Source organism: Anticarsia gemmatalis, chromosome 22 (genome assembly GCF_050436995.1).
Source record: "Anticarsia gemmatalis isolate Benzon Research Colony breed Stoneville strain chromosome 22, ilAntGemm2 primary, whole genome shotgun sequence".
Lineage (NCBI taxonomy): Eukaryota > Metazoa > Arthropoda > Insecta > Lepidoptera > Erebidae > Anticarsia > Anticarsia gemmatalis.
Genome location: NC_134766.1, coordinates 5,088,727 through 5,116,379, shown reverse-complemented (window position 1 = coordinate 5,116,379; position 27,653 = coordinate 5,088,727). Strand labels below are relative to the sequence as shown.

The 27,653-nt window shown below is 34.1% G+C and overlaps 1 protein-coding gene across 4 annotated transcripts in view; it reads right to left on the bottom strand.

The window, feature by feature from the left end:
- Positions 1 to 27,653, bottom strand: part of Fak (protein tyrosine kinase 2 Fak) — a 197,170-nt gene that overhangs the window by 120,257 nt on the left and 49,260 nt on the right. For 2 of the 4 annotated variants that reach the window (XM_076129598.1, XM_076129595.1), the window contains exon 2: positions 20,297 to 20,765. The exons of the other annotated variants lie outside the window; for them this stretch is intronic. Coding sequence is in view for 1 of the 2 variants with exons in the window: in XM_076129595.1 (XP_075985710.1) it covers positions 20,297 to 20,364 (68 nt within the window). In the remaining variant the exon portion in view is untranslated. The remainder of the gene's footprint in view (positions 1 to 20,296; positions 20,766 to 27,653) is intronic. 4 annotated transcript variants of the gene reach the window in all.

The window sequence follows — 27,653 nt, the reverse complement described above, 5'->3', positions numbered from 1 at the left end:
TAACGCCATTAAACTACTGAAATGTTGTAAAAATATTTTTATCTAATTTATCGAATGTCGCCTATAGCCATTTTTTGGCAATAAGTACGAGATTTAAAAATTAAATATACTTTTTAACGTGCACTTAGATACAAATGTGACTAACATATGTATATTACAAGACTAACAATAAAAAAAAAAACATAATAATATGTATTTACAATGATACAATAAAAAAAATGCGTACGTAAGGACTAGCTAGATAAAATAAATTATATTGATATCCATTCCCAGAAAGCTAGACCATCCAAGCTATACCAAAATATGTCCGTCAGTTAATGCATAAAAACGTAATAGATGGACAGACAGACAAAACTCATTATTATTTTTTAGTTTAGACAACTTTTGTAATTGTCTATCTTTTTAATATCTGTCTCACAAAAACTGATTTACGAACATAATTTGGATTCCTCCTTTCATCCACACATAATAAAATCACTCAACGCTAACAATACAGCTTCACAATAAAACTGTCTCAACTCTGAATATGACGACTCGTGAGCTAAGCTGTTTAATTTTAAACCGGTGTTAGTTTTGATAGCGGAACAAGTTTGTTTGAACTGTTTGAGTACGACGGATTTAGTTGGTAATTTATTGTTCACGCTAGATAAATGCAAATGTTATGGTATTTGATAGTAATTACTAAAAGTGTTGATTACTGCAGTGTATTATAGTACTAGCTTCTGTCTGTGGTTTTAGAGTATCCTATGTGTTAATCTATACTGTGAATTTTATGTGGACGACCTTTCATTGAAATACTTTTTAATTTTTGCGTTAAAGAGTAACGCGGTTCCATTTTAAACTTCCTTTTATAATGATAAGTAAGTTTAGTAAGATAATAATACGATTTGTCGTTTTAAAGTAAGTTTACACTTTTACCCTAGTGTAGTGCTCACTAAAGCACTATCTTACTTCACAGGCCAAACAGTAAATAGCGCTTACCTGAAAACAAAGAAAAAATGTGGTTAATAAAAAACATTACTAATTTATATAAAAAAAATTAGACACAGTATAAATCACATAATTTTTCCCATTTACCAGGTCTTCAGCATACCACAGACAAAATATTAGCATACAGCAGCATTTAAAAACCTTACAATAAAATAACTGTAAAAGAAAAAAACGCTTAAACGTTTTCCAATAACGTCACACCCAGGCGTAAAACGTAAAACAATATTAAATTCGCGCCTTTAAATTTTAACTTCGGAAAATGTAAAAAGAAATATGGCTGCGATAAAATTCGTTCGGAAATTTGTTTGAAATATCATCGCGCGCTTTCAGTATCGCATGTGTCGAGGCTGTTCGAATTACAAATGACGTGTGCTGGCTGGAAGTAAATTTTGTATGCATGTTAGTAACTTTTGCTGTATGAAGAGTAAAGAGTAAATACAGTGGCAAAGTATAGAAATAAGGCTTTGTTTTGTTATTGGTAAGTTAGTAGTTTATTAAAATAAACATTTTATTTTGATTCGAACGTAAAAGGAATTTACGGTAGGTGCTATAAGGTGTAAAAAAAAGTGCTGCGGCGACTACCTTCAATGCAGAACACCAATATGTCTCTAAAACAAAACCAAATTGGCACCTTTGTAAGGCCCACATAGGCGCTTAAGTTCCTAAAGCAGGCTATAGGTTACCCATTATGGTTTTATTAAAATTTGTAAGTTCTTAATAAAAAGTTTCTAATTTTCAACCAGACAGCGATTCAGTGGTCTAGATTGCTATCCTCAAGTAACCTTAAGAATAGAAGAGAATTCGAAAATTACTGTTCTTAAAGTTGCAAACACATTTTGAATCCTCAAATTCCCGAATATTCCTAGCTCCCAAACGTCTTAGAATCTGCATAATAGCTAAAAGGCAGTAAATACCAGCAGTAACGGACAGACGGTCCGGCCATCTTGGGGTTTGATGTGGTCTCGGCGTGTTGCCAGCCTCGGTGCCGCTACGTGCGCGTGGACTATTAACTGGCAACATTGACGGATGCTTATTAGATTCCATGGTTCTATACTGAATTGAAACTGTTTTGTTCGAATAACTTTAGTGGGACTTTACATGGTTACTATTTTGTATTTGTGCGATAGTATTCGAGGCCCTTTTGGGCACATGACGAAATCAGAGCACAGTTCTGCGGTTTTTACAACGTCAATCTTGCTAACATAGGTTCGGCAGCTAAGCGAAAACAGTTAGTCTAGGCCAAAAATACTGAAATTTATCAAAAGGACGATACGATAACTAAAGTAACGTGGTTCATTTAGCGATAGTTTATCTGTCGTTTAAACTCATTAAAAAATCTCTATTAAATAGATAAACTTCCGCTAAATGTACTCAGAAACCGGGCGTTAATCTAGGACAAGCGATATAGATATAATTAGCTTTCCAATCATTTAATATATAAACAAAAGATGATAACTTTATTGTGACAAAGCGTTCTAACATGTCACATACACATATAACTTATATCAAAGCTATATTAAACATAATTACCAACAGATATGATAATTAGACAGCCAATAACTATCGTAGTGCTAATTATAGGCCTAATTCAATTAAGATAATGAATGCCCCACTCTCCGTATGTATTTATATAATGTAAGCACATAAATATGGCGTTATATACGCCAATGATATTGATTCAACTGTCAGGACGTCTTGAATTGTTAATGTGTTTTGAGATATTAAACAGCATACAGCGTAATTAAAGTTATTAAGTAATAGTACTAACATATAGTTTTAGATTTCAAGGCTAATAGATACAAAAATGGTAGAATGTTGTCCTAAGATGTAATGGGTTTTTTTTTTCTTCCTGATATTAGGTAATTCCTATGATAAAAATACCCACAGAAAACTTTCGTAAGAAATGTAATTCAACGAAAGCGATAGTTGTAGTAAAAAATATGACAATAACGCTTCAGACAGATTTCTTAGATATAATTTGCCAAAATTACTTATGGAATGAAGGCTACTGCCGTCAGAAATATTCACACCGTGTCAGCGTTTTACAATACTAAAATATATTCGCAAAACTATCAATTTTGTCAAAAACATTATAAGTAGGTAACTTATAACACGTAGAAATTCTTCACGATTGCACACCTACGAGATTTAACGAATAGTTCCCGAAGTTTGTCGTAAGAATTTCTAGGATCTGCAATAAGTTATAGCGAGGCAGTTTAATATCGCAAGCTAACTGTCACTGGCTTGTTGTGAGAGTTCTTAAGTGCAGATTCGAGAAAAACATTTCTATTTTCCAATATTGTCAACATGAAATAAAGCACATATAAAGATAGGATACATCATGACATCTGCATGCAAATATACGAAATAAACAATTCGTAAAAAGATATTATTTTCACTTTGAAAAAAAAAAGGTTACGTGGTCATCCTGTATAACAAGAAGTTGCCGTTTATCGATATTCTAAATTTTGATTCAAAATAAAAGTCATTGATAAATTGACAATTTAATTTATTTTGTGACACATAACAAAAATAGACCTTATTCTCAGACGTATTCAAAATAGGCCTCAAAACAAACCAGCCTATTATATTTGTATCAATATTTATAAACAAAGCCTTAGTTTCAGGGCCGTCACACAGCACCATATACACACACATTGTATGAAGATTGACCTACAGAACAATGAGATTTTGCCGCCGATAACTCCGTAATAGAACGGCCGATCGCCCAGTTACAACCCCTACATGATGAAGGCTATTGGAAAATGTAAACAAGACCACCTAGAAACTTGTGACGTAGTTGACTTAACTCTACAAAAAAACAAAAAACACAGAATCACGTCTTTTTCCCATGGAGATAGGCAAAGAGCAAAGACAACACTTTTACGATTCGTACAAATTTATTTCGCTTCATCTGTATTATGCATAAATCGTAAAAAAATTATAATGATTATATCCTTCATATATTCAATTAGGTTTATAATTATTACATTTAATTTGAAAAAAATTAAACGATCGGCGTGAGGGAGCCAATGACAGAAACCGATGGAAAACTTTTGGGGATGACCTTTGCCCAACAATAAGACAGTAAAAGTAAAAAAAAACACGATCTTATGTCTCCGTCGTGACGTCACAAGACGTCATGTGAAGAATACATCATCATACATCAAACTCAGTTTTAACATATTATGTAACATACGTTTAAATCTAAACTCTTTTCCATTTATCGATCAATTTTTACTTCAATACAATATTTTACATGTCCAATTAAACATACATTACATCGACTAAAAACGCTTGGAGTCCGTAAGTATATCGGACGACGCTCGATATTACGTCGCGAGAAAGTATAGTAACCGTCCAACTCATATCCCGCAAGCGAGACGACATGACAAGTAATTTTGTTAAAAACCCTTCCGGCTTCCGTCAACAATGGAACAGCAGCCCTTAATTAGAAAGGAGCCTTATTAGCTATCATAAACTTGAATAACTACCTCCCTCTTAATCATGGACGCAAATGAAAAGGACATTTTAATGTATGAGACTATGTTTTTGTCCTTGTCTTACATATACTACATGTATTAAGAGAGAAGAGTAAACAGTTTAATTAGATATTTCTACTTACAATTTCTTCCTTACGTTAATTGTAAGCATGTTGTCATATTTCTTAATGATATAAAGCTATATTTCCTTGTATATGTTTATGAAATGACGTTCGTCACTCCACACAAAAAATACTTGCCTGCTGATTTTAATGTTTTATTTAATTATAACAGTATCATAATAATATTAATATTAAAAATAACGTTCTACATCCAGCTTATTACACAATATCGTTAAATACCAATAACAATATCGTATGACCACACTAAACACCTAAAACCAACTCTTTTTCTCTCTAAAAACCTAACGTCCAATAAACTTTCATCAAGCTTCAGCCGGGGTATTTTCAAAACCTTTCACGTGTAAAAGTGATCACACCTAGAGCCCTTTAAACCCCTGTATTTACCTCGTTTCCACCCTTTTTACCGGTGAATTTGATCTGACATTTTAGTGGTAAAACTGCCAGAAAAAAACGCTTTATGTTATTGGAGGTACGGGGGTTGGTTTGTGTTAAATTGTGGGTACAATCCGGGGGTAAAATTCAAGGGTGCAATTCGGGGGTTAGGGGCGATAATGTTGATGGCTTGAGATTTGGGTCATGTTGTGAAAATTGGGAAGGTGAATATGAAGCATTTTGTTTAGGTTTTTGATTGTCCTTTTTGTTTTTTATTGATATATTTCTAAGAATGAATTATAGTATGCGTTAATTAAATTTGTGTATCTTGATAAGTACATTAAAAAGTCATTCTGGATAAAATAATCATAGTCATTTTTGAGACAACGAAATTAATACTTTACTTACAAAGACGTAAGCAAGTAAGAGCGACACACACGAACTAAAATGGCGGAAACTGCAATTTTGTGAAACAAAAACAAAGTATAGTATTATACATTCAAGTAAGTTATGAGCAAAATATTTATGTGGGAAACAAACCCAGGTCACATCATACAATGTTAGTAGCAATGCACTCGGTACATTACACAACATGTTCTATGTGAACCAGTAAATTTTAAATGAGATCCTGAATTTACGAGTCCACATTTTCAGGAACAGTGACAGAATATGTTGCTACTATTACGTTGCAAACTATACGTAACAAAATTAGTTTGTTTCTGTGCGAATTTAAAATAAAAAATAGTCTTCATACTCAGCTTTTCTACTTTTTTATTAGGTCTTTATGTGTCCCACTGCTGGGCAAAGGCTTTCCTGTGCCATACCCCGCCACGATAGACACGCAAAGACCCGTTTAGTCATGTTAACGTAACGTAAGTTCTTCCATATTTGACCAAATTTGGTCAGTCCATTACACTGTAAAATGGTTACAGATTTGTAATAGTAGATTCTTATTCATTATATTAGGTCGGGGAAAAGTCTTTTCGCATTATAGTATGTATGAACTTGTATTAAAATCTCTTTGGCTTCAAGGATCACAAATGAGTACACGGTTCATTAGGTTTCTTTCAGTGAGCTCATGATTTACCCAATTATCGAACTTTTTTTTGTAGAGAAATCTTTTCTCTACAAAAAAAAGTTACAAGTTCATACATACTATAATGCGAAAATACTTTTTCTCCAACCTAATAATTTTACACTTACAAGTACTTTCTATGTTTTTAGTACAAATACCGTATAACAACAAACCCTAAGAAACGTCATAAGCAAAATATTTCGTTAACGTTACAAGTAGCACAGAAACAGAAAACCACGGAGCAGTAATTTGTATAATTGAAGAGTATACGGCATGAGTTCCAGTATGTTGGACAATTAAGTAAATTGAAGTGCTTTGCCGACTCGTTTGCTTCTTACTTAATGGCTAATGACGTCATATGTTAGAAGGGTACTTTTTACAGGCAATGAAGCGTTTGTATGTTTTGTAAATTGGCAAATGTTGATGGTAAATATTGAGGTAAAGGAAGAAATACATATAAACCTTTAAGTTGCGAAACTAATAGTATGTACACATTTTGTTTGGTTAAACATAGTTACGAGTACTATATAACTAATAACTAAACAGATATTATACTTAATCATTTGTATATCGACTATTTTTAGAAAGCTTTGTACAACCAAAAACATTTTTTTTTACCCGTGACTGTCCCACTGCTTTACAAGGGTTTCCTCCCAAACGAAGATGAGGTTAGGCCTAGAATTCACTACGCTAGTGCGGGTTAAGGACATTATAATGCAAAATAAACTAGTTTTTTTTTCGTAATATAACGTTATTCAGTATGCATTCGTCCAATTAATTGAGAGTGCTACATTTAACCAAATTAAAACATACATTCATTTCTACCTATATTAAATTTGATTTCACGCAGCACTCTCAAAATTCAATTACAAAAAAAAATATTGAAAACAAAAGCATCACCATCAAAAGCTATTATTATGATTGATTTATACTTTCCTATAACACTATAAACCTCCCCTAAATATCAGTCCAGCCCTTTTTCACCCCATAGAGAAATTAATGAAATATTTTCAATTACTAATGCAATAGGATCTGTAAGAGAACACCTATTGAATGCATGGCGTAAATATAAATCATGTGTGAGGTCATACACGTGTGCTGAGCCCCTAACGTGTTTGATGGGGTGAAGATTGGGGGAGTTTATAATAGACGACACGGAACCGACACGATACCGGTAAGAAGCTTTAAAAATTCAAAGCTATTTAAATTATTTTATATATAAAACATGTTATATAAACATGCAACGCGAGAGTTTAAAAGTTATGATATTCAAATTATTATCTGTATCTTTACTTAATATCAAAAAAGAGTAAGTTAATCTCTCTGTAAAGAATTAAAGGTTTGTTGAATGGGTTTTGAACTTTTGACTTTATTTTGTTCCTTATACTAACTTATAGGTTCTAGAAATGATTATACAGACAAGATAAGATCAGATAAACGTCAAGTTTAGTAAGTTATTTGGCAGTTGTTTTGATTTTTCTCGTTATACAAAGAAACAGCACTCATTTTCATTTTACTTTTCAAAATGATCACTTAATACATAATCCATAAATACTTTTTTCAATAAATCACAAAACTGCAAAACTCGTTCAACAAATCGTACTCGTATCGTATACTGTAAAAGTCCAATAAACCAATATGTGCAGGGGCCATTATAGACGCACTCAATGTGATGCAAGCAAATGAAATAATAGTCACGAACGATATGACTGGAAACCTGCTAATGGAATAGTGTTTTTTTAATTAAATTAAGCATGGACATGCACATGTTAGAGCTTTTTTATTGATATACTAAATGTGTAACTGAAAGTTCAAAGCTACTTATTATTGGAATGCTTTGCAATGATAATTTGAAATTAAAATGGTTTACTTTGTCGGTTTTCCGTGGTACCATTAGTTGTTGCATTGATAGGGCAACATTTATTCAGCAGTCAGAAAATACCTTCCAAAATGTAGTATAATTTGTACAATTAATCTGGAAATAAACAATTACTAGAATCGTGACAGGAAAAATAATAGCCTGAGATTAATTAAATGCGAAAGTGTTTTAAAAAAGGGCTTTACTGCAAACCCGCTATAACGATTTCGATTATATTTATTTTGGATATAGTCGAAAAATCGACAAAAAAAGTCTTCTTTTTTCAAAAATTAACCTTTAAGTGGTTGAAAAAGGGAATGAAAGTTTGTATGCGAGCAGAGCCGCGGTAAAAGCTAGTATCTCATAAGTTCTGTAACGATACGGTTTAAATCTAAACCTTTCAATCCTCAGTTTCCTTGATTTTATTACACAACTAAGTAATAACTTACATAACCATTTTCTATTTCTACATAAATTGGCTACATTTGAAATTTGTAGGGATTTCATATTACGGCTCATGTTATTGGATTTAGTCACATTAGAACGTTGAAATGTTACTTGACAAATATGATGTAAGTGGAGCGAATGTAATATGCACGAATTAATGTGTTTGCGAATTAATAACTGAGGATTACATATTTGAATACGTTATAATGTTGACTGGTTTGTTTAACATCAAATCTTGATTTTGACTCGAGAAAGTAGAGATTCTTTATTCCAAAGCGGAAAAAAACCAAAGGAAATTTAGAAATGGAGTTATTGCCAGTTGAGTCCTTTATCAATTATTATACTATTCTAAAAAAATATTTGATTAATAATATCTTTACTTATGCTTTACACACGCAAAAATGCACCTAATCCACATAAATCTAAATAAAGAGGTTTGTACCGTGCAACCTAATGCAGTTTAGACTAAAAAACAAACACACAACGCAAAATAGTGTCACCGAATCACAGAAAAGATTCTGTTTCAGATTGTCATTCTTACAGCGAATAAAATAACCAAACGATAAAATCATTATATCTATAATATTCTAGAACAATACAGACAATTAAGCGTACTACACTCCACAATAACACAGTTGTATCTGGCAGCCAAGTGGCTAGGTATTGTTTGGCACTGGACGCAGGGAGGCGGATCGATTATGCGTCTGGCCATATTTCACCGGCTTCCACACCCCTACCACTTAGACACCGCTTTAAGAAAATAAAGGAAATCAGGTATTTTCGCGGAAAACATGTTTTGCAAAGATTTGGCACGGAAATTTTCTAGCTAGTGTTTGACAATTGGATGATAAAAATTGGATATAAGTAAAATTTTTTTTTTGATATTTCATTTGTTAGATAAATATAAAACTTTTAAAGTTTTACGACTACTAAGTGTTTGATAAACCTATCAGATAGACTATTTTTTTACTTGATAAGCTATCAAACCAGAAATAGTAAAACCAGCCACAAATCATAATATATTATGTCAATTATCATGAAGAGTGTTAACAAAGAAACAACAATAGTAGAAAGATCAGTCACTAAAGTTAGATTCTTCTATTTGACTGAATAATTTCAAGAAACTATTCCATAAAGCTTTATCCTTCAATATTGGTTCCAAAAATATTTGCTTCAATAAAAATACGTAGGCATATTAACTGATATCCCGAAAAAATGTAATTTAGTTATCTCTGGTAGCGGCACGAAATAAAAATGATTTATGAGGCGGCCCGGCATGGAATATGAATCCATTTATTAGAATGCCTAGGAACTTACAAAAGCCTGACTGATAACTCGTGTGTGCTGAAAGCTGAAAGAAACATATTTTATTCAAGTTATTTGTAAACGTATTGGCTTCATGTTACCGTAATATTGAGATTAACGCAATGATTGATACATTTGGTTGAATATTTTAGAAATCTTTCTCATTTTTTGTTTTGTAACTTTTGTATAATTATTTCATAACCATTATATTTCAAAGCTCTAATACAGTATGACATATTAGAAATGTTTATTCGTGTAGTGTGACGATATAATATAACGCAATAGGTTAAAACCCTTTATAATAGTAGGTATTGTGAATAAATATTTATCTTTCTTTTATAACAGAAATATAACGTATAAAAATAAATATACACTACTGAATTCTTTCATTTCCTTCCTCACCACACAAAACAATAGTTCACAAAATCCTAGTTCATTGTTCACACTCTAATCTTCAAACAGCATTGTTTACGAACACACATAAATAACGTAGCCACGTCATGCACTGCAGCTATAATCACAAGGGTAAAAAATATATTTGGGCAAACGAAGGGGACGAATCCACCCCTCAACGGGCAACCGAGCAACCGAGCAACCGGGCAACCGTTTTAAAGGATTCAACGGGAAGGGTAATATCGCTAATGGACTCTGAAACTCTAATTAGTCTATGAATATCTGAGTAAATGATATATTGCTTCCTTTGCTATGCTCTTTGATATTCAATGCTGTGACAAACTATTTAATTACTTCTTCAACTGAGACCGGTTTGTGGAAGTTTTGCGTCCACGGTTAGTTGCAGACTGTTTCTTACTACTACTATTGGCAACTGAGATATCGAGAAATTTTGTTTTAAAAGCTGTTCAGCGCCGTTAGCGAGTTCTGTGAGAACTATTTTGTTTTAAGTAATTATAAATGCAAAGCGTTCGCTTTCCGATACTATAAACTGACAATTCAGTAGTCCTGAAATGGTGATTTGTCTAAGTTATAATTAATACGTCTGTGTAATTATAGGCATAGGCCTTTTAAGCCACGAATGAAGATGTTCCTTTGTTACAAATATTCCTATATCTGAAACAGCCTGAATCATCAACATTAGATGAACACAGGCCAATGATGATGATGATGTATTTATAAAATACAGCAGCGGTATCAAACTGGCCATCGTTAGCAGCATAGACTTAGGGGTCTAAATTCTGAATGTTGTATACCTCTGCCAGCCGCAAAACTTGCATACAAGCTTCTCTACTAAGTTTTTATACCATACCAAATACAGAAACTCAAACCCCCGGTTTCTGAGGTACATTTAACGGTAGTTTATCTATTCAATAGCTTTTAAACTCATATAAACAACGCTATTGAATAGATAAACTACCGCTAAATGTGCTCAGAAACCGGGGGTAAGTCTACTAATATTCTAGTGTCTAAAGCCTTTCGTGATGAAGTGTATTTATTTATGAAAGTCGTTAACTAATAGTTCATAAATGCATAAATTCCTGTTTAATATGGAAATATTGTGGGAGTTTAATACCGTTCTTTGATGGGATTTATAAGGATGTGCAGTAATGAAGAGTTGAAATTCTTCGGCACGTTCATGAAACGCATAGACTGATATGAATACTGATTCATTTTGCATCGATTTTCATACTGTAGTGTTTTATATTTCTTTATTATGGGATTTATTTGATTATCTATGATGTCTAGTACTTGCTTTTATTTGATTCAATATCAAGAAATATCTGATTCTCTATATATTTAGTCTCTATCAAAAAAGTCTAAGTCATTCTTTAAAATAAAGTTTTGCAATGACTATGGAAAAATCTGACCCTTTTGCATTTTTTTTTGTCCCAAAAGTCACTTTTATATCAGAATTCAAAAGCCACTTACAGCAATTTTATTTTCACAAATTATTAATTCGCGTGCCCACTAGGGTCTCATTAAAAACGGATTTCATGAGACTGGCGAAAAGGGGTGAGTTTTAACTGAAGGGTGTACAGTACTCGAGTGCACTTGTGAGGTAAAGTGAAGCGTTAATGAGTGGCCAGCTGATTGTGCTTTATGAACTACTCGTTAGGCTGGCTACACATATTCGATTAAATTTAACAGCCCGTTGCGCTCACCGATAAACGATCTGTTGGTTAAGTCAACCTTGGTGCGGTCATTCCAAGGATGGGTAACCTCATGGTGGTATTTGAACTGGGCATCTCCGGGTATTCGATAACAACCGTTGCGCTCACCGGTCCGTAAAAGATCTGTTGGTTAAGTTAACCTTAGTGCGGTCATTCCATAGATGGGTGACCGTGGTATTAGAACTGGGCATCTCCGTGTATTCGATAGCAACCGTTGCGCTCACCGATAAACGATCTGTTGGTTAAGTTAACCTTGGTGCGGTCATTCCATAGATGGGTGACCGTGGTATTAGAACTGGGCATCTCCGTGTATTCGATAGCAACCGTTGCGCTCACCGATAAACGATCTGTTGGTTAAGTTAACCTTGGTGCGGTCATTCCGTAGATGGGTAACCGCATGGTGGTATTTGAACTGGGCATCTCCGTGTATTCGATAGCAACCGTTGCGCTCACCGATAAACGATCTGTTGGTTAAGTAAACCTTGGGGCGGTCGTTCCATAGATGGGTGACCGCATAGTGGTATTTGAACTGGGCGTCTCCGTGCTTCGGAGGGCACGTAAAAAGTCGGTTTCGGTTGTTGTCAATTAAGATAACAGTCGTAAAGCCCTCAAAGGCCCTCGGGCGGTTTGAACAACTTTGACACTAGGTTAACCATACGCCAAATTAAGTTATATTGACAGGAACCAAAAACGTGACTACTATCTGGAAATATCTAGTATGTAACAAGTAACAAAAAAGCACATAATATCCCAAATAATTAAAATATTATGGCAACCATACTCGAAGAAAAAGGGTAGGATGTTTTCATAACGATTTAAATTTAGCCCAAAGGGGGAGTTAAGTGTTTTCAAAAGTGTTCTGTAAATTGTTTTAGGAGTTTTTTAGAGAAGCACGTTTGTTTAGTCGATCGTTATGTTACTATAAAGTTTAATGATATTGCTGAGCATCGGCCATCATTGTTTTAGAATATCTTCGTAAAAGGTTTACGAGATTTGTTTGTTTATGATGTTTGAGAGACTGAAAATATTAAAAGTTGATATTTTATTCATATCTATACTAATATAATAAAGCTGAAGAGTTTGGTTGTTTGTTTGTTTGTTTGTGTGAACGCGCTAATCTCAGGAACTACTAGTCCGATTTGAAAAATTCTTTCAGTGTTAGATAGCCTATTTATCGAGGAAGGCTATAAGGCTATATAACATCACGCTACGGTCATTAGGAGCGGAGTAGCAACCAAAAATGTTACAAAAACGGGGAAAATTTTGACCCATTCTCTTAGGTGACGCAAGCGAAGTTGCGCGGGTCAGCTAGTTGATGATATTCATCTGTTATTATTTATTTTTATTGCGTTAAAACCGGCATTTTACTTATGTTCATTCAGATTTCCCAGTTATATAGTACTATTATGTCATTGTATTCTGTGTCCTTGCAGCCTTTACCTTTACGGATAATACGGACCTAAAGAGGTAATATTTTATGTACATATATAAGTTTGTTAACAATCTCAAAACGTAAAAAAACGTGCCTATGTTTCAAGTAACAATATACTCATAAGCCCAACTTTAACAAGCCTGCTATTTCAAAACAAAACAGTAGCAAATATCTAAATGCAACCTAATATTTTATCAGTTGCTAAATCGGTAGTATTTCTAGTGTAGTGTGCAGTAATCAGATATTTTATAGGAATGCCGGCGTTCGGTATCATAGGATATCTGATAGGGCGCTAACTATTGTGCAAATTTATCAAATTTTCTTGCGAAATATTGAATACTATTATAGCACATGACTTTGTTTGTTTAAAATTAGCTTCAACACTTTAGGTTTCTAAATTTTCTGCAATAAAGACAATGATAATACGAAGTTGTTTAGACAGGAAATCCCAAGAATGCCTTTCTTGATTCTAGATTACCACTTTTACCAGAGAGTGCAACTGACTAAAAAGTTCCTTCGAAAATCATATGTATGCCATGTACCAACCAAAATATTTATGTCATTCAAACTAAAAAAAAATAGGAAGAATTTCATGAACCCTAATGTCTATAGAAATAGCTGTAAAATCAGAAAGAAAAGTTTACTTTAAGTCAGCAAAATTGTTAAATGCAATTTTGGTACCCTTAAAAAATAATATTATAAACAAGCATTAATTTTACAAAGTAACTTTATTCGGAACACATAATTCGTCCACAGTAAAACAAAACCCTGATTTGTGAATGTATTACAAACATTACAAACTTCTAGTCTAGTTCAATATTTCGCAACTACTGAGTAAATAATACCTGCGTTTATTTACAACATGGTGTTTGACAAATGATACTAAAAGTGAACCTTGAAGTATTATTGATTACGTGCAAAAATCTTTATTGTTATGTAATTGTATTACATGTTTTCTACCAATATTGTGCTCACCGGTTGGTAAACGATCTGTGCGTTAAGCAACCCTTGACGAAGTCATTCCAAAGATGGGTTGATGAAGGGATGGGTTCGAACCCACGACCTCTCGAACGTAAATCCGATATTATCATTAGACTAGCATTGCGTAAACGATTTAGTAGATCCCAATATAGTTACAAAAAAGTCTGATCTAGCAGCACTTCTTTCAAGATAGCATTAACTTCGTATCCAACAAGCATATTCGTTACAATTCATCCGCTACACGCTTTAAACTATAAATAAACACATAAACTTGAAAATTAAAGCCAGGTCAATAGTTACATCGAAGATATTCAAGTCGGATTGTATATTCTTGAAATATTGTAACTAAATGCAAATGGCAGCCCGGCGCACGTCTCATACCGTCTGTAACTTACACATATTTATTCAAAACTTGTATGGAATATGTATGGAAAATGTATGTTTATAGCGAACACGTGGACAGATGTATTCATTTAGTTTACATGTTTAAAAGAATGTGGTTATGGAATGTGCGAATTGTAGTTTTTTATTTGTATGGGATGTAAGACTCCATTTTAACATCAGATGTGCGTTCTGATCAGTGCTATTTTGGTTCCCGTTTTTCTAGTAACGTTAATTATTTATTTGTATTATTATCATAATTATATAAGGTCTATTTTAGGCTAGAATCTATTAGGGTTTGAAAACACTAAATTCTTCGTACGGGTTTAAATTATACACGTGAGATTCTTAAAATGTACAGAGCGGTTATCATAAAATATCATTGTCGATTTCAATAGCTCTTTATCATCTAAGCCGCGGAAGCGATTTGATGAAAAAAGATTGCAAAATTATAGTTAAAGATTAGCAATATTTTTCAAATAAGAATCGTGCATTTACAAGTACACGCTATTTTGTATCTGTACCAACGAATATTTCATATCAATGGCGTATGTCAAAACCTCATTTTAGTAAGACCGCAGTTGATACGATTTTCATAGTAATTGCGTTCCTGGGCGAATTAACTTACTAGCTGACCCGCGCAACTTTGCTTACGTCACATAAGAGAGAATGCGTCGTAATTTTCCCCGTTTTTGTAACATATTTCACTGGTACTCTGCTCGTATTGGTCGTAGCGTGATGATATATAGCTTATAGCCTTCCTCAATAAATAGGCTATTTAACACTGAAATAATTTTTCGTATCGGATCATTAGTTCCTGAGATTAGCGCGTTCAAACAAACAAACTTTTCAGCTTTATAATATTAGTATAGATAGTATAGATTCGCTATTGGTAGAAGTATTTCTTTCCTTATTCCAAACAAACTTGAGGATCAAACACCTACATGGTTAGTGATAAGTATCCAATACTCGAGCGTGGCCGAAGCGTCCTATATCAAGCGAATTCCGACGTGTGGGACGACAATAGCCGCGTATTGTGTTCGTTTGCGAACGACACTCGTATGAATGCTTCCATACAACTTAGATTTTATACAACTTTCGTATTACACGACACGGGAACGACACGATATTGGCTGAAGTTGGCGTGGAATTGACAGTGACAGTGTAACCTTTTAAAGTTAATAAATTGGTCAATATTTTTGAAAATATTTGACATTGCCTTTCCGCTAAAGGAGTGTCAGGCCTAGATTAGATGCCCATTGTTTTTAATCTTTACTTTCCTACCTATGGAGAGAGGGGTTAGACTTTGAGTCCACCAAGCTAGCCAAGTGCGGGTTGGGGAGTAAAATATCTGTGGAAGTACTAATTTGAGTCCGTTAACTAATGTTGTAAAACTAATGTTCGTAAAATCTCAATCCAAGTCTAATTCTAAGTACAGGAGTGGTTTCACTAATATTTGAAACTAGCTGACCCGCGCAACTCCGTTTGCGTCACATAATAGAGAATGGGTCATATTTTTCCCGTTTTTGTAACATTTTTCGTTGCTACTCCGCTCCTAATGGCCATAGCGTGATGTTATATAGTCTAAAGCCTTTCTCGATAAATGGTCTCTTCAGCTTTATAATATTAGTATAGATGTGAAAATTAATGTCATTTTGTTACAGTTTCATTAAAAAAATACTGAATCTATTTTGACGAAAATGACACATATCGTTTTAAAGGTTTAAACATAAACATATCGTGTTAAAGGTTTAAAACGATATGTGTCATTAGATAAACACATAAGATATTTATTACATCCTGATTTTTTTACGCGCAAACGTCTCAACTAACTTTTCTCGACTTTGACAATATCAGAAAGGTATCCCACTCGTGTGTAAGGCCTTTATATGCCAGTTTCTCATTACGGTGCATCAAAAAGCTATTGAAATGACGACAAAACTACGGAATGCAATGCAACCAGTTTCCGTTGGTGTACGCAAACTGGAATTGGCGCGCTTTTTTGGCGAACCGTTTCGGTTATACTGTTATGTGTAAAGGCTGCTAGTGACCAAATACGTAATGAGGGAGATACTATACAACTGAATAATGATTTACCATAGTACTTAAAACATTTAAAATCTAAGTACATAAACTTAGTATAAAAACAATGTTATGGGTACAAAAATTATCCGCATTACGAGTATTAGCGATGATTTCAAGTTCCAAACAAAATTAACCCAACTTGAAAGCAAAATGTGTTTTAAATCAAACAGACATGACAATCCATCGGTAAAAAATAAGAAAAGAAGAGAAGAGATTTACTTTAACTATTTAATATAAATCAGAAAGTGCTCACGACGCTTTCGTCGGCATATGTCGACATTAATATAGAGTCGTGAGCACGTTCTGATTTGTCGAGTATAGCCGACCGTGGTTTAAGAGGTTACTTAATTAAAAGCTTTGAAATCATAATAAAGGTAAATACGATTGAGAACCTCCTCTAATTTTAAAAGTCGGTTAAAATAACAATGAATAACGCAGCTATCTAATCCTAGGTATCGATACCGTGTCGTCTATTGTAAATAGGATCGCTTCCTCGTCGATATCGGGTCTACATCCCATTGAAGGCGTGAAGACGCTCAGCTAACACAACCATGGCGTGTTTTCTTTGCGCTTACTTACCCTCACCTATTGTGTACCAGTCATAGTATACTGTACACTGAATATAAACACGGATGTTGTTTATAGGAGACTATTATAATCGGATTGGAGAAAAGATAAAAAGAAAACAAATAGTTTTAATATTAGTCGTAAATAGAGCAACGTATTTTATGCAGGTATCCTAAAAAACTGGCATTTTGTCTGGATTTTTGTTTGTTTAAATGATCACTGATAGTGAAAGGGCAGATTTTTTAATATAGCCATAAGACCCAAAAAACAAATTCGAAAAAAATTCTAAACTTATATCAATGTCATATATCTGTGATTTTGCTAAATATTTTGTCGTAAATGTGAAATGTAAGCACGTGTTTGGTCATCTACATTGAAACGACCCTCGTCAGATGTACCGGACACAAGTGTCTCGAGGGGAAACGCAAAAAGGGGTCAAAGTTATGAAGGTCGCGGTCAAGTTCTTTTCAATCAAAACATAATTCAAAATATTTTAGGAAAATACATTTATGAACTATAATAGAGCCTTTTTTAAAAGATACTAGTTTATGTAAAAAAATATATATTTCTGAAACATAGAAGAGCCTTTTTCAAAGACCCTTTATTAAGCCCTTCGTATCCATGCTAGTAGCATCAACATATCTATATACTTCTAGCTTCTTCTTCTTATTGTATGGTTAGTGGTCAACCTAGTGTCAAAGTTGTTCAAGCCGCCCCAAAGGCTTTTGACGTGGCTTAACGACTGTTATCTTAATTGAAAACAACCAGAACCGACTTTTTACGTGCCCTCCGTAACAAGGAGTCGCCCAGTTCAAATACCGCGGTCACCTATCTAAAAAATGACCACTCCAAGGGTTGCTTAACCTACAGATAGCTTACCGATTGGTGAGCACAACTGACTATGGGCGCCTCAAACTATGATGTTTTTTCACCTCAAATCCAGCTTTGATATGCTTCCAAAGGCAATTGTTACTCACTAATTGAGGTTCCTAAGATCCTTCCCTTTGCAAACCCAATCAATCGAGGAATAACTCAGTTGAATCAATGCAACCCAACTTGCCAAACACACGGTCAAAATTCAGCTCTAACCACTAAGTATAAGGTGTATAATCGTGTGCCCAGAAGAAGACAAGAGGTTTATCAAATATGCAGGTCTTCGCTATTTGCGGTGTCTCAATTTGAGAGGTGGTTCTGTACTTCCAATAAGGCTATGTCTACACTGACAGACAGCTTGCTCATAACGTTTCCAGTAGGTTACGTATCTGTGTTAAAATAAAAATGCATTCTGTATTTACCTGTAATTAGATGTACAGTAGGCTGATTTAAGGTTAAATGTTGGGAAACCGAAATAAATAAATAATTTTTTCAAAACTAGGTAGAGTCTGATATTACATAAGGTCTGATGATGAATTTTACCATGGCTTGCTAGGACACCTACAGCACGTGCCTCTTAATTTAAAGGCCATGAGTCCGTTTTAATAGGTAACAGCTTGATGAGAGTTTGACTAATCACCTGCTGAGTAATTACGAATTAACAAAGCGATATTTTCGTAACTGTTCACACTGCTTGGTACCTTTGCTAAGATGTAGGATTTTCTCTGACGCTAAGAAAATGATCTTGCTGTGCAGGCATAATGCACTAATAGATGGCTAGCGCGATACATTAAGCCGTTTTTCATTAATTTATTTTTAGCCAGTAGGTTATCAAAACTAGCATGCTAAAATCTTAGCAACCGTAGCGCAATTATATATAATCTGTACCGTCGAATACCAAGTTTGACATTTAGAATGTACTGTCAAAATAGTTCCTACCACGCCCGTTAGGGGCGCTGATCAGATTTTCAAACAAAATTTCTCGATGACGGTTGTCGGTAGTCGATAGTGGTAGAAAATTGAGCTATCGCTTCTTTTGTACACTTGGTACCATCGCTAAGGAGTTAACTCCTTTTAATTTGAAGCCTTAATAGACTAAATTTCAGGTGCAGAGGAGCCCTCTTTCAGTGCGTATGCAGCCTTCAGATTACAATGGCCCGTTGAACCGTCCTTCATTTACTAAGCCTCTATCAGTAATAGGAAGGTTAAATTAAGTTTGTATAAAGGATCTGCTAGTTTCTTACAAGGATCTTTTGTGGGGTATTGTGTGTCCAAGAGATTGTATTATACTGTTGACAGACTTCTTTGGAATATTATCTCGATATTATGAGGGATTAGTAGCGATATAATATGGTTTCGTAGATCGTAATATTTTGTAAGATGATATTGTCAGTATTCCTATTACTGTTCGGGGTATCTCGTCTTGAACAGGGTTAGGTCTTAGGCTAAAGTCTATATTTTCTTCAAATACTGTTTTCTGTTGTCTATTATTTATAGAAACTTATATCCATCCATAGAAAAGACAAAATAACATTTCGTATACAAAACCTCCGTTTGTTCGGTTTCAAAAGGTAAAACGGGATCGAAGCCTCCGCTGTCTTTCAATCGGTAATTCAGTTGTCCTAATTTATTTTTCTTAAAAATTGTTTTTTAAACACAACACTGGTATAATAGAAAAAGTGGTATAAAGAGTAGCAAAAGCTACATTTAAGTCTTATAACACTAACAAAAAACAAACAAACCAAATTTTCTACAAATTCAATTTACCTTTTCAAACACCGATGTGTAAGCTGGATTTCCAAAAGCTAACCACCGTATCTGTTTGTTAACTAACTTTGAATTGCAACCGAATGCAACCTGTGATTATATCCATTGAATCAAATACTAACAAGCTAGCTATTCAGTTTTTTGTTAATTTAGGTCGTTCGTACAACGCTATCATTTACTTGATTTGCTTTTTGAAAAAGTTCCATTAAGTTTCACTGTTTTGATTAATAGAACCAGTTGTGTTTTCTTTTCGGACACCATTTTTCTCCCGCGGTGGCAAAGTAATGTTTTATTTACAGTCGATAAATTATTTAATGATTCAGTACTGTCGGTTACGGTCTCTTACTTAGTTATTATTACATTTAATTCAATTAACATGAATAACGTCGCCTTAAAGATATCTTATACTCACGTTTCCAAATACTGGAACACCCTGTACACCGGCTTTCTGTACACCAGGAATCCATCACAGCGCTCCATGGTTGGCACTTATTACTTTCTACCACTGTTACACCACACTACCACTGGCTCTCTTCCACCACACACGGCAGACCACACTCTACCACATGTAGCATTCTACATATATTCCTTGTTCACATACAAAAGTATCCGTAAAAAACATCAAACACTGCTCAACACTCACTTACACTACGTTTCGGTATAAAATTAAGGCGTTCGTACTAAAATGTTTACAAAATTCCTAATTTTGGTCCTTTATGGTGACTTCGTTCTATATTAAGGCTTATGTATTGGTTACAAGTTAAAAATATTTGGTAAAGAAGCACTTATTGTTGACTATGACTACGTATTTAACGCCAGTGAGGCGATCACAGTTCACGTTTGCATGTTTACCAGTGATTTGGCAGAATTACGTCCCGCTTCTGTGGAGAAAAATAGAAGAAATAGTATGGAGTTTTGCGCAAAGGTTTGTAAACAAACAATAAGCTTTTATTTCCTCAAAGGCTGGGAGCAAATCGGTATCGAACGTTGAGCTTACAAAAGGCATCGGGAACACGTTTCCCGACCTTCAGCGTGAAAGACTTGCGAGCACCCTTGTCATTATAGAGATGTCAATATCCTCGCGCGCGCCTTTCAAGTTTCAAAGCATCAAATCCACACGACTGAAGATAACATCGTAATACATGAACATAACTTTTCACGTTCCGTAAGAATTTTATGTTTGTCATTCTGAATATTTTTTTTATCAAGTGAATCGTGTATCAATCGAATTTGCTTACTGACTAGTAAAACAGCTGACTAGTAAGTAAGCTTAAAATTTGCACAACACATTAGCAAAAAGATTATCGATAGACGCTTCCTACATAGTTGTAAAAATAAACAAACATAACCATCTTATTTGGCTATATTCGTAAAGTATTTCTAGAATTTTAACTACTTTACATATCCCATATTTAACACTACACAATGAGAAAGTAAAAAGAAATAAAAATACACAGAAACACTGACAGGACATTATCATTTGAAAGTCATGACTGTCTGCAGCATCCGGCGGCGGCTTATTGTTCCGGCTGCGATAACAAACACATACGAATGGACACCATACTAACAACTAAACAACCAACATGAAACTTACGTAAAAAACGGTTTTTTAAATTACATTTCGTTGGCATATAAAGGCGCGTAGAGCCGCAGTCGGGTGTAAAAAGAACAGCTGGTTTTGTTAGTTTACTCTTAGCAGAATTGCGCACGAGTCAATGTGTTTTATTATAATTAAACACTATTTAAGGATATTCCTTATAGGTATATCGTAGATAAAAAGTGTCCCCAAATTTTACCCGAAAATGTGCTTTCGCAGAACCACAGCGTCCAGCGCGAAATGCGACAATACATGTAAGTATTCATTTCGGACAGCTACAAGAACGATTCCACTAACATTTACAAGATTTAAAACAAACCAAAAAACATGTTTCGCTTCACTCCGTATACTTAAAGGGAGGACATACCGGTCGTGCGTACGCATGGAGCGTCGAGAGCCGACTGACCAAGACATGCATTCTCTATCCCAAATATGTGTACGCGTCGACGGAAGCAGGTGTCACGCGCGCCACCTGCCATGATGCGAATACCAAAAAGTCGCTGGAACAATGACCCGTCTGGACAGTTACTTGTAATTGCCAGTTATTTTGGCTCCAAAAGCTGTCTATATAGGGCACACGTATGATGCTAGACGGTGCATTCGCTGTTGGCAAATTGATGTACATTTGCAGTTTTGGAAACGTGATTGTGTTACTTATGCGTTTTAATAAAGTAATAATGATTTATCATGTAAGTAATTGTTATTTTCTGGCGTATTAATTGATACTTAGCTATTTATTAGATAGTTTATAATTACGATTGCTTGTTTTTGTTACAAAAATGTCTGATAAGAAATACATTGATTTAATTAATGAAAAAATGTAAAATGAAGTAACATCGATCCGAATCAGTTAGTAAATATGCTTTCTAACTGTTCTGTTGTAGATAAACTTAAGTATTTCACGTTGTAAAGTGTGCAGTGTTGTTTGTAGGCCCGATATTTCTAAGTGTTTACGAGACGCTTGTTTACCTTTTGTTATACCACGGTGGCAATGTCAAATCGTATATACAACTTATTATCATCACAAAAGAAGTAATCATACTTTATCAATATTGAATTCTATAGACCATACTAAATTGATTTCTTTAACTTTTATACCATTCATGAACGTAATGTCTATCTATCATTCTGCATTAAGTTTTCACTACTAAACGACTTAACCGATTCATATCAAATTTGTAAGCCAGATAAATTACACCAATTACAAATCTATGTTTTCCAAGCTGAGGAACACAAACCGTTTGCAAAGCCTCAAAGTAGCTGTATATTTCCGCAAAGTATAGACTTTTTCTTTTAAAAAGGCAACTGTGGACAATTGTGGATCGCACAAATAATTATTTAATAATTATTTGTGCTATCCACATTTGTTTCGGGTCTGGTTGTACTTTGTGTCCGTTGTTTGTATATTTTGTGTCCCCGCGATACAAGAGCAATTGTTCCGTGTGGTAATCAAACCCACGACCTCCCGACGCAATGGTAGCGGCGTGGTGACCTTAACCACTGCGCCACGGAGGCAGTCATACCATCTAATTATCAACACATTTTGGTTCAGTCCGAATAGGCCCACGTTGCTACTGATAACCATCAATCTGTTCAAATATCGCCGTCCATATACTGTTACGATGTCAACAAACAGTTGATGTACCGTAAGTATTTGTTGACGCGCATATTTATGTGTTTACACCTCCTAATGGAATGTAAACAATCAGGTGTTAAGTCCCTAGTGTTGAAGATGTAACGGGATATTTATTAACATTAAATTGTGTATTGATATTTTCTATATTATTTACTTATGTATAGTTAATGTATAAGTAAATGATACGGCTTATATTTACTGTCACTATCTATACTATCTATACTAATATTATAAAGCCGAAGAGTTTGTTTGTTTGTTTGTTTGTTTGTTTGTTTGAACGCGCTAATCTCAGGAACTACCGGTACGATTTGAAAAATTCTTTCACTGTTAGATAGCCCATTTATCGAGGAAGGTTATAGGCTATATATCATCATGCTACGACCATTAGGAGCGGAGTAGTAACGAAAAATGTTACAAAAACGGGGAAAATTATGACTCATTCTCTCTTACGTGACGCAAGCGAAGTTGCGCGGGTCAGCCAGTAATAATATAAAGCTGCAAAGTCTGTTTGTTTGAATACGGATATCTCAGATACTTCTAGTTCAGAATAAAAAAAAATGTGTTCCATAGTTCGTTTTTGCGGAAATCTATCATTTATATAACATCACCACTGAACCACCACGGATTGTGGATAGTTATCAAATTTTAGTGTCAGCTATTGATCGTGGCTGTAACCTACATCGAAACGACAAGCAATCACAAATGCTTTAAAACGCACTGCTATGTAATAATATAAAATACGCAACCTGTATAAAGCTTCAGCCAGGAAATAAATTAAAGTAATAGATAATATTTACATTTCTCTATGCTTAGAATATTTACGAATGCTACTAAGTATAAGACTCTGTCTAACTAGAAACACATAAAACAACATGTTTTTATTTTAAAAACGTTGGATGAACAACATTTCTTGAAGCTTTCAGCGCTTCAAGTTACTCAGAACTAAAAATACATTTTTCTCCAACAAAATTCATAATAATATGAAGTTTTCAGAACGAGTACATAAAACTGACATACGTGCTGAAAGTATGCGACATAGCGTGAGTCAGCGTCGCTTATAAACATTCTTACACAAAATAACGAGCTAAGACGGAAGATATGATGCATTCGCTGCTTTTAACGAAACAGGCCGTCAATGTGACCCAAAATATCTAAGTTAATACTGTTGAAAACTTTATAAAAGTATCGTATGAAGCAAATTCTTTGTGGTGCACTGTTTGTCGTACTACGAGTAGAGCTCAATGTATACGATAAATATTATAGTTCCTACCGATAACTTTCTTGTCCTAAACTAATATTTAAAAAAATACACACAACGTATTTCTTAAATATATAAGAACCAAATTGTATAAGGCAAACAATTTGCAGCAAACAGTACACTGCAAACTTTACACCAAATTCGAAACTTCACTTTATTATACAGCGGACCTAAGCCAACCGTACACCAAGTATAAGTTAGTCGACTCATATTTAATGGTGCAGACAGGCAAAGTCAGGCGGACTCATTGTGAGCGAAGATTGACTTCAAATCCCTCAGGAATTATCCAATTTAATGGAAAATTGCATCAGGGTTGAGCCGCGAGTGAGCAAATATTTTGTAAAGCAATCTGGCTTAATTAATTGAGGATTTTTTGTACAGTTAACTGGTAGAGTGGAGAGGAATTAAAAATTAAAAAGCTGTATAAAATGTACGGTAACATGATAGTAATATAGTTTAATTTTTAACTGCCTCTGGTTAAAATGTATAGTGATTAAAACTTACTATACTATATTAGTAATCAACTTAAGTAGTGTATTCGGTATCCGTGTCTAGTACAAAATATTATGTTGTTACCTAAACTTAAGGATATATTCGAAAACGAATAAAACTACGTCAAAGGCCTTCAGGCGGCTTGCATAACATTGACACTAGGTTGACCACTAACCATACGATAAGAAGAAGGAGTAATTCTACAAAAAGAAATTGTGTTTAATTTAAATGTGGACTCAAGCTTCTTTATCTAAACCTTTCAAATCAAACATAACCATTTTAATATATCTAAATGCAAAAGTTTAAAAATACCTTGTACTTTAAAACAATTATGACGTCATTTCTTTGTAAAAGTTCACATAATAGCAGCAATAATAAAGTACTTAATATGAAGCATATAATAAAGTCAACTAGTACGAATTAGAGGCAGACACGCGAGCTACGGATATTGGATTATGACTGTAAAAATGTTTAACGATATAATCGTGTTGGAAAATCTTGTAGAAAATACTGAATTTTTACTTCAAAGTCGTTTGTAACGTTGTTGAGTTTGCTGTAAGCGTTGTTTTGAGAGATATATTTGGAGTTTTGCACGAAAAAATATCTGTAAAATGTATGTTTTTCAAGTTTTCTTAGTCAACGTAAAATATGCTTTATTTCATAAACTTAAACAAGTATTTGAAATCGTCGTAATATTTTTATCTACCACCGTTCCGGAAAGCCGTTGCTCGTGAAAAAAATAGCAAGAAACTACTAGTAACATATCAGTTACATAATGTGTATCTTAAATCACATCGTAGCCAGAAAGGTCAATTATGCCGGATCGAAAATCAAGCAACTTGTTTTGCGTATCATAACATGTCATAGATTTCACAAAATCTATAAGCACCGCTTGCCAACACGAAAGGTTAAAAAATAACATAATTTGGCTTCAAACAAGTTAGGGGGAACTGCAAATAAACCAACCACTATTAAGCTGGCAAGCGCTAAAAAGGCACAACACCATAAAAAAGAAAAACCATAACCAAAAATTTCATTCAATCGCTTCGGATTGATGCAATTTATTACACAATCTTCTTGGAACTCCCAATTAAAAACGATCACGCTCTAAATGCCCCGAGAGCCGAGCATTCAGAACAACCCTATCAGCTTTTCATTCACCCCTTACACACAGTAATAACGAAAGAGAAAAAGCGCGCCAAAACACAACCCTTGCCAAACGTCAAACGAAAATCTGAATGGCAATAACAAGTTTACTTTTTTATTATTTTCTTTTAACTTTGATTCGAAATTCGAAATAGAAACTCTTTCTATGTTTCGAGTGGTCAGCGATGTCAAAGTTGATCAAAGCTTTGTAACTTTTTAGGTTTTTTTTTCTAACCCTAAGTTCACATGTCTGAAACTGATTGGAGTGTCAAACTCGAGCTGCAAGTATAGTAATGCATTGTATGTATTTAGAAGTATTTAAGTATGTTTATCACTTGTTTAGTTACCATAGTACAAACTCTGATTAGTTTGGAATCAGATGACCGTGTGTGAGTTGTCATAAAATGAGCAAGTATAGTATTTACATATTCATTATTAATATAATTAATAATTAATTTACTAAATTATTGAATAATACTGTATATTAATATGATAAAACAGACCGAGTTTCTCTCACTTGACATTTTATATATCATCAATGTATTTAAGAAATATTCATTAAATAATTTCTTATAGAGCCAGATTTTAAATATAATAATTGTAGTAAAGACCACATTTCAGTCGCTAAAATCTAATAAGCAAATACTACTTCTAAAAGCGAAATTAAATTATCTAATAGGTTTAATATATCTCTTTATTAGCCCTCGATATGTTACTCCAGAACAACTATATTTCATTCGTTACGAGGGAACTCGGGGCAAATGTATAATAAATGAGGTTTTGACCGAACAGACGAAGCTAATTATAGTTAAGCTGATTATTTGCCGGTACGATGTGAGCAGATTGGATATATGGTCAGATATTTGTTACTAATGAGTTACAAAACCATATTTGTATGCATTTTCCTTTCGCAAATAATCGTGAATATGATTAAGTTCATTAATTTTAAAAACCGTTTCCAGTTTCTGAAAGAGAAAATGACAAAATCTGAAGAAACATATTTCAGGGCATGATGGGCAAAAGTCTCCTCCCGTAATGAGGGAAGGGTAACCTGAGTATACTACGCTGGCCAAGTATTTATAAAGTAATTTTTTTTTTTCTACCTACAAGTCATAGTTTTCTACCCTGCCGTCGTTACTTTACTAGGGTGATGTTACTAGTCTAAATGTAAAGCAAGTCTTTTATTTAAGGCTATAACAATTACATTTATATTTATAATATCGTTATAACCAACAAAACAACAAACAATTTGCCTTAAACTAACATAAATCATTACTTAATTAGCACCCATTAACACTTCATACTTAATCGTCCAGTGCAAGGGACCGACGTCACACCGTCTAGCGATCAGATAGGTCAACGACCCCGGTTTATGATCAGCTATAAAACACCGAACAGATGGACCCGTGTTGTTTCTACTTTATCCAGAATATACAAACGTTTACTTAGAATTTCAAGAATCAATCAATTTTAAGGAGAAGTTTTTCGATCTCCATTATGAAAAAGGATTGTACTTGGTTAAAATCTATCTAAAACTAGGAAAAGTTGTAACAAAATTGTAGCTTAAATCAGTGCGTTTGTGTTTTTAAACTGCTCCGAGCAGTTAATTTCTTAATAACATTCCCATATGCCTGGCTGCT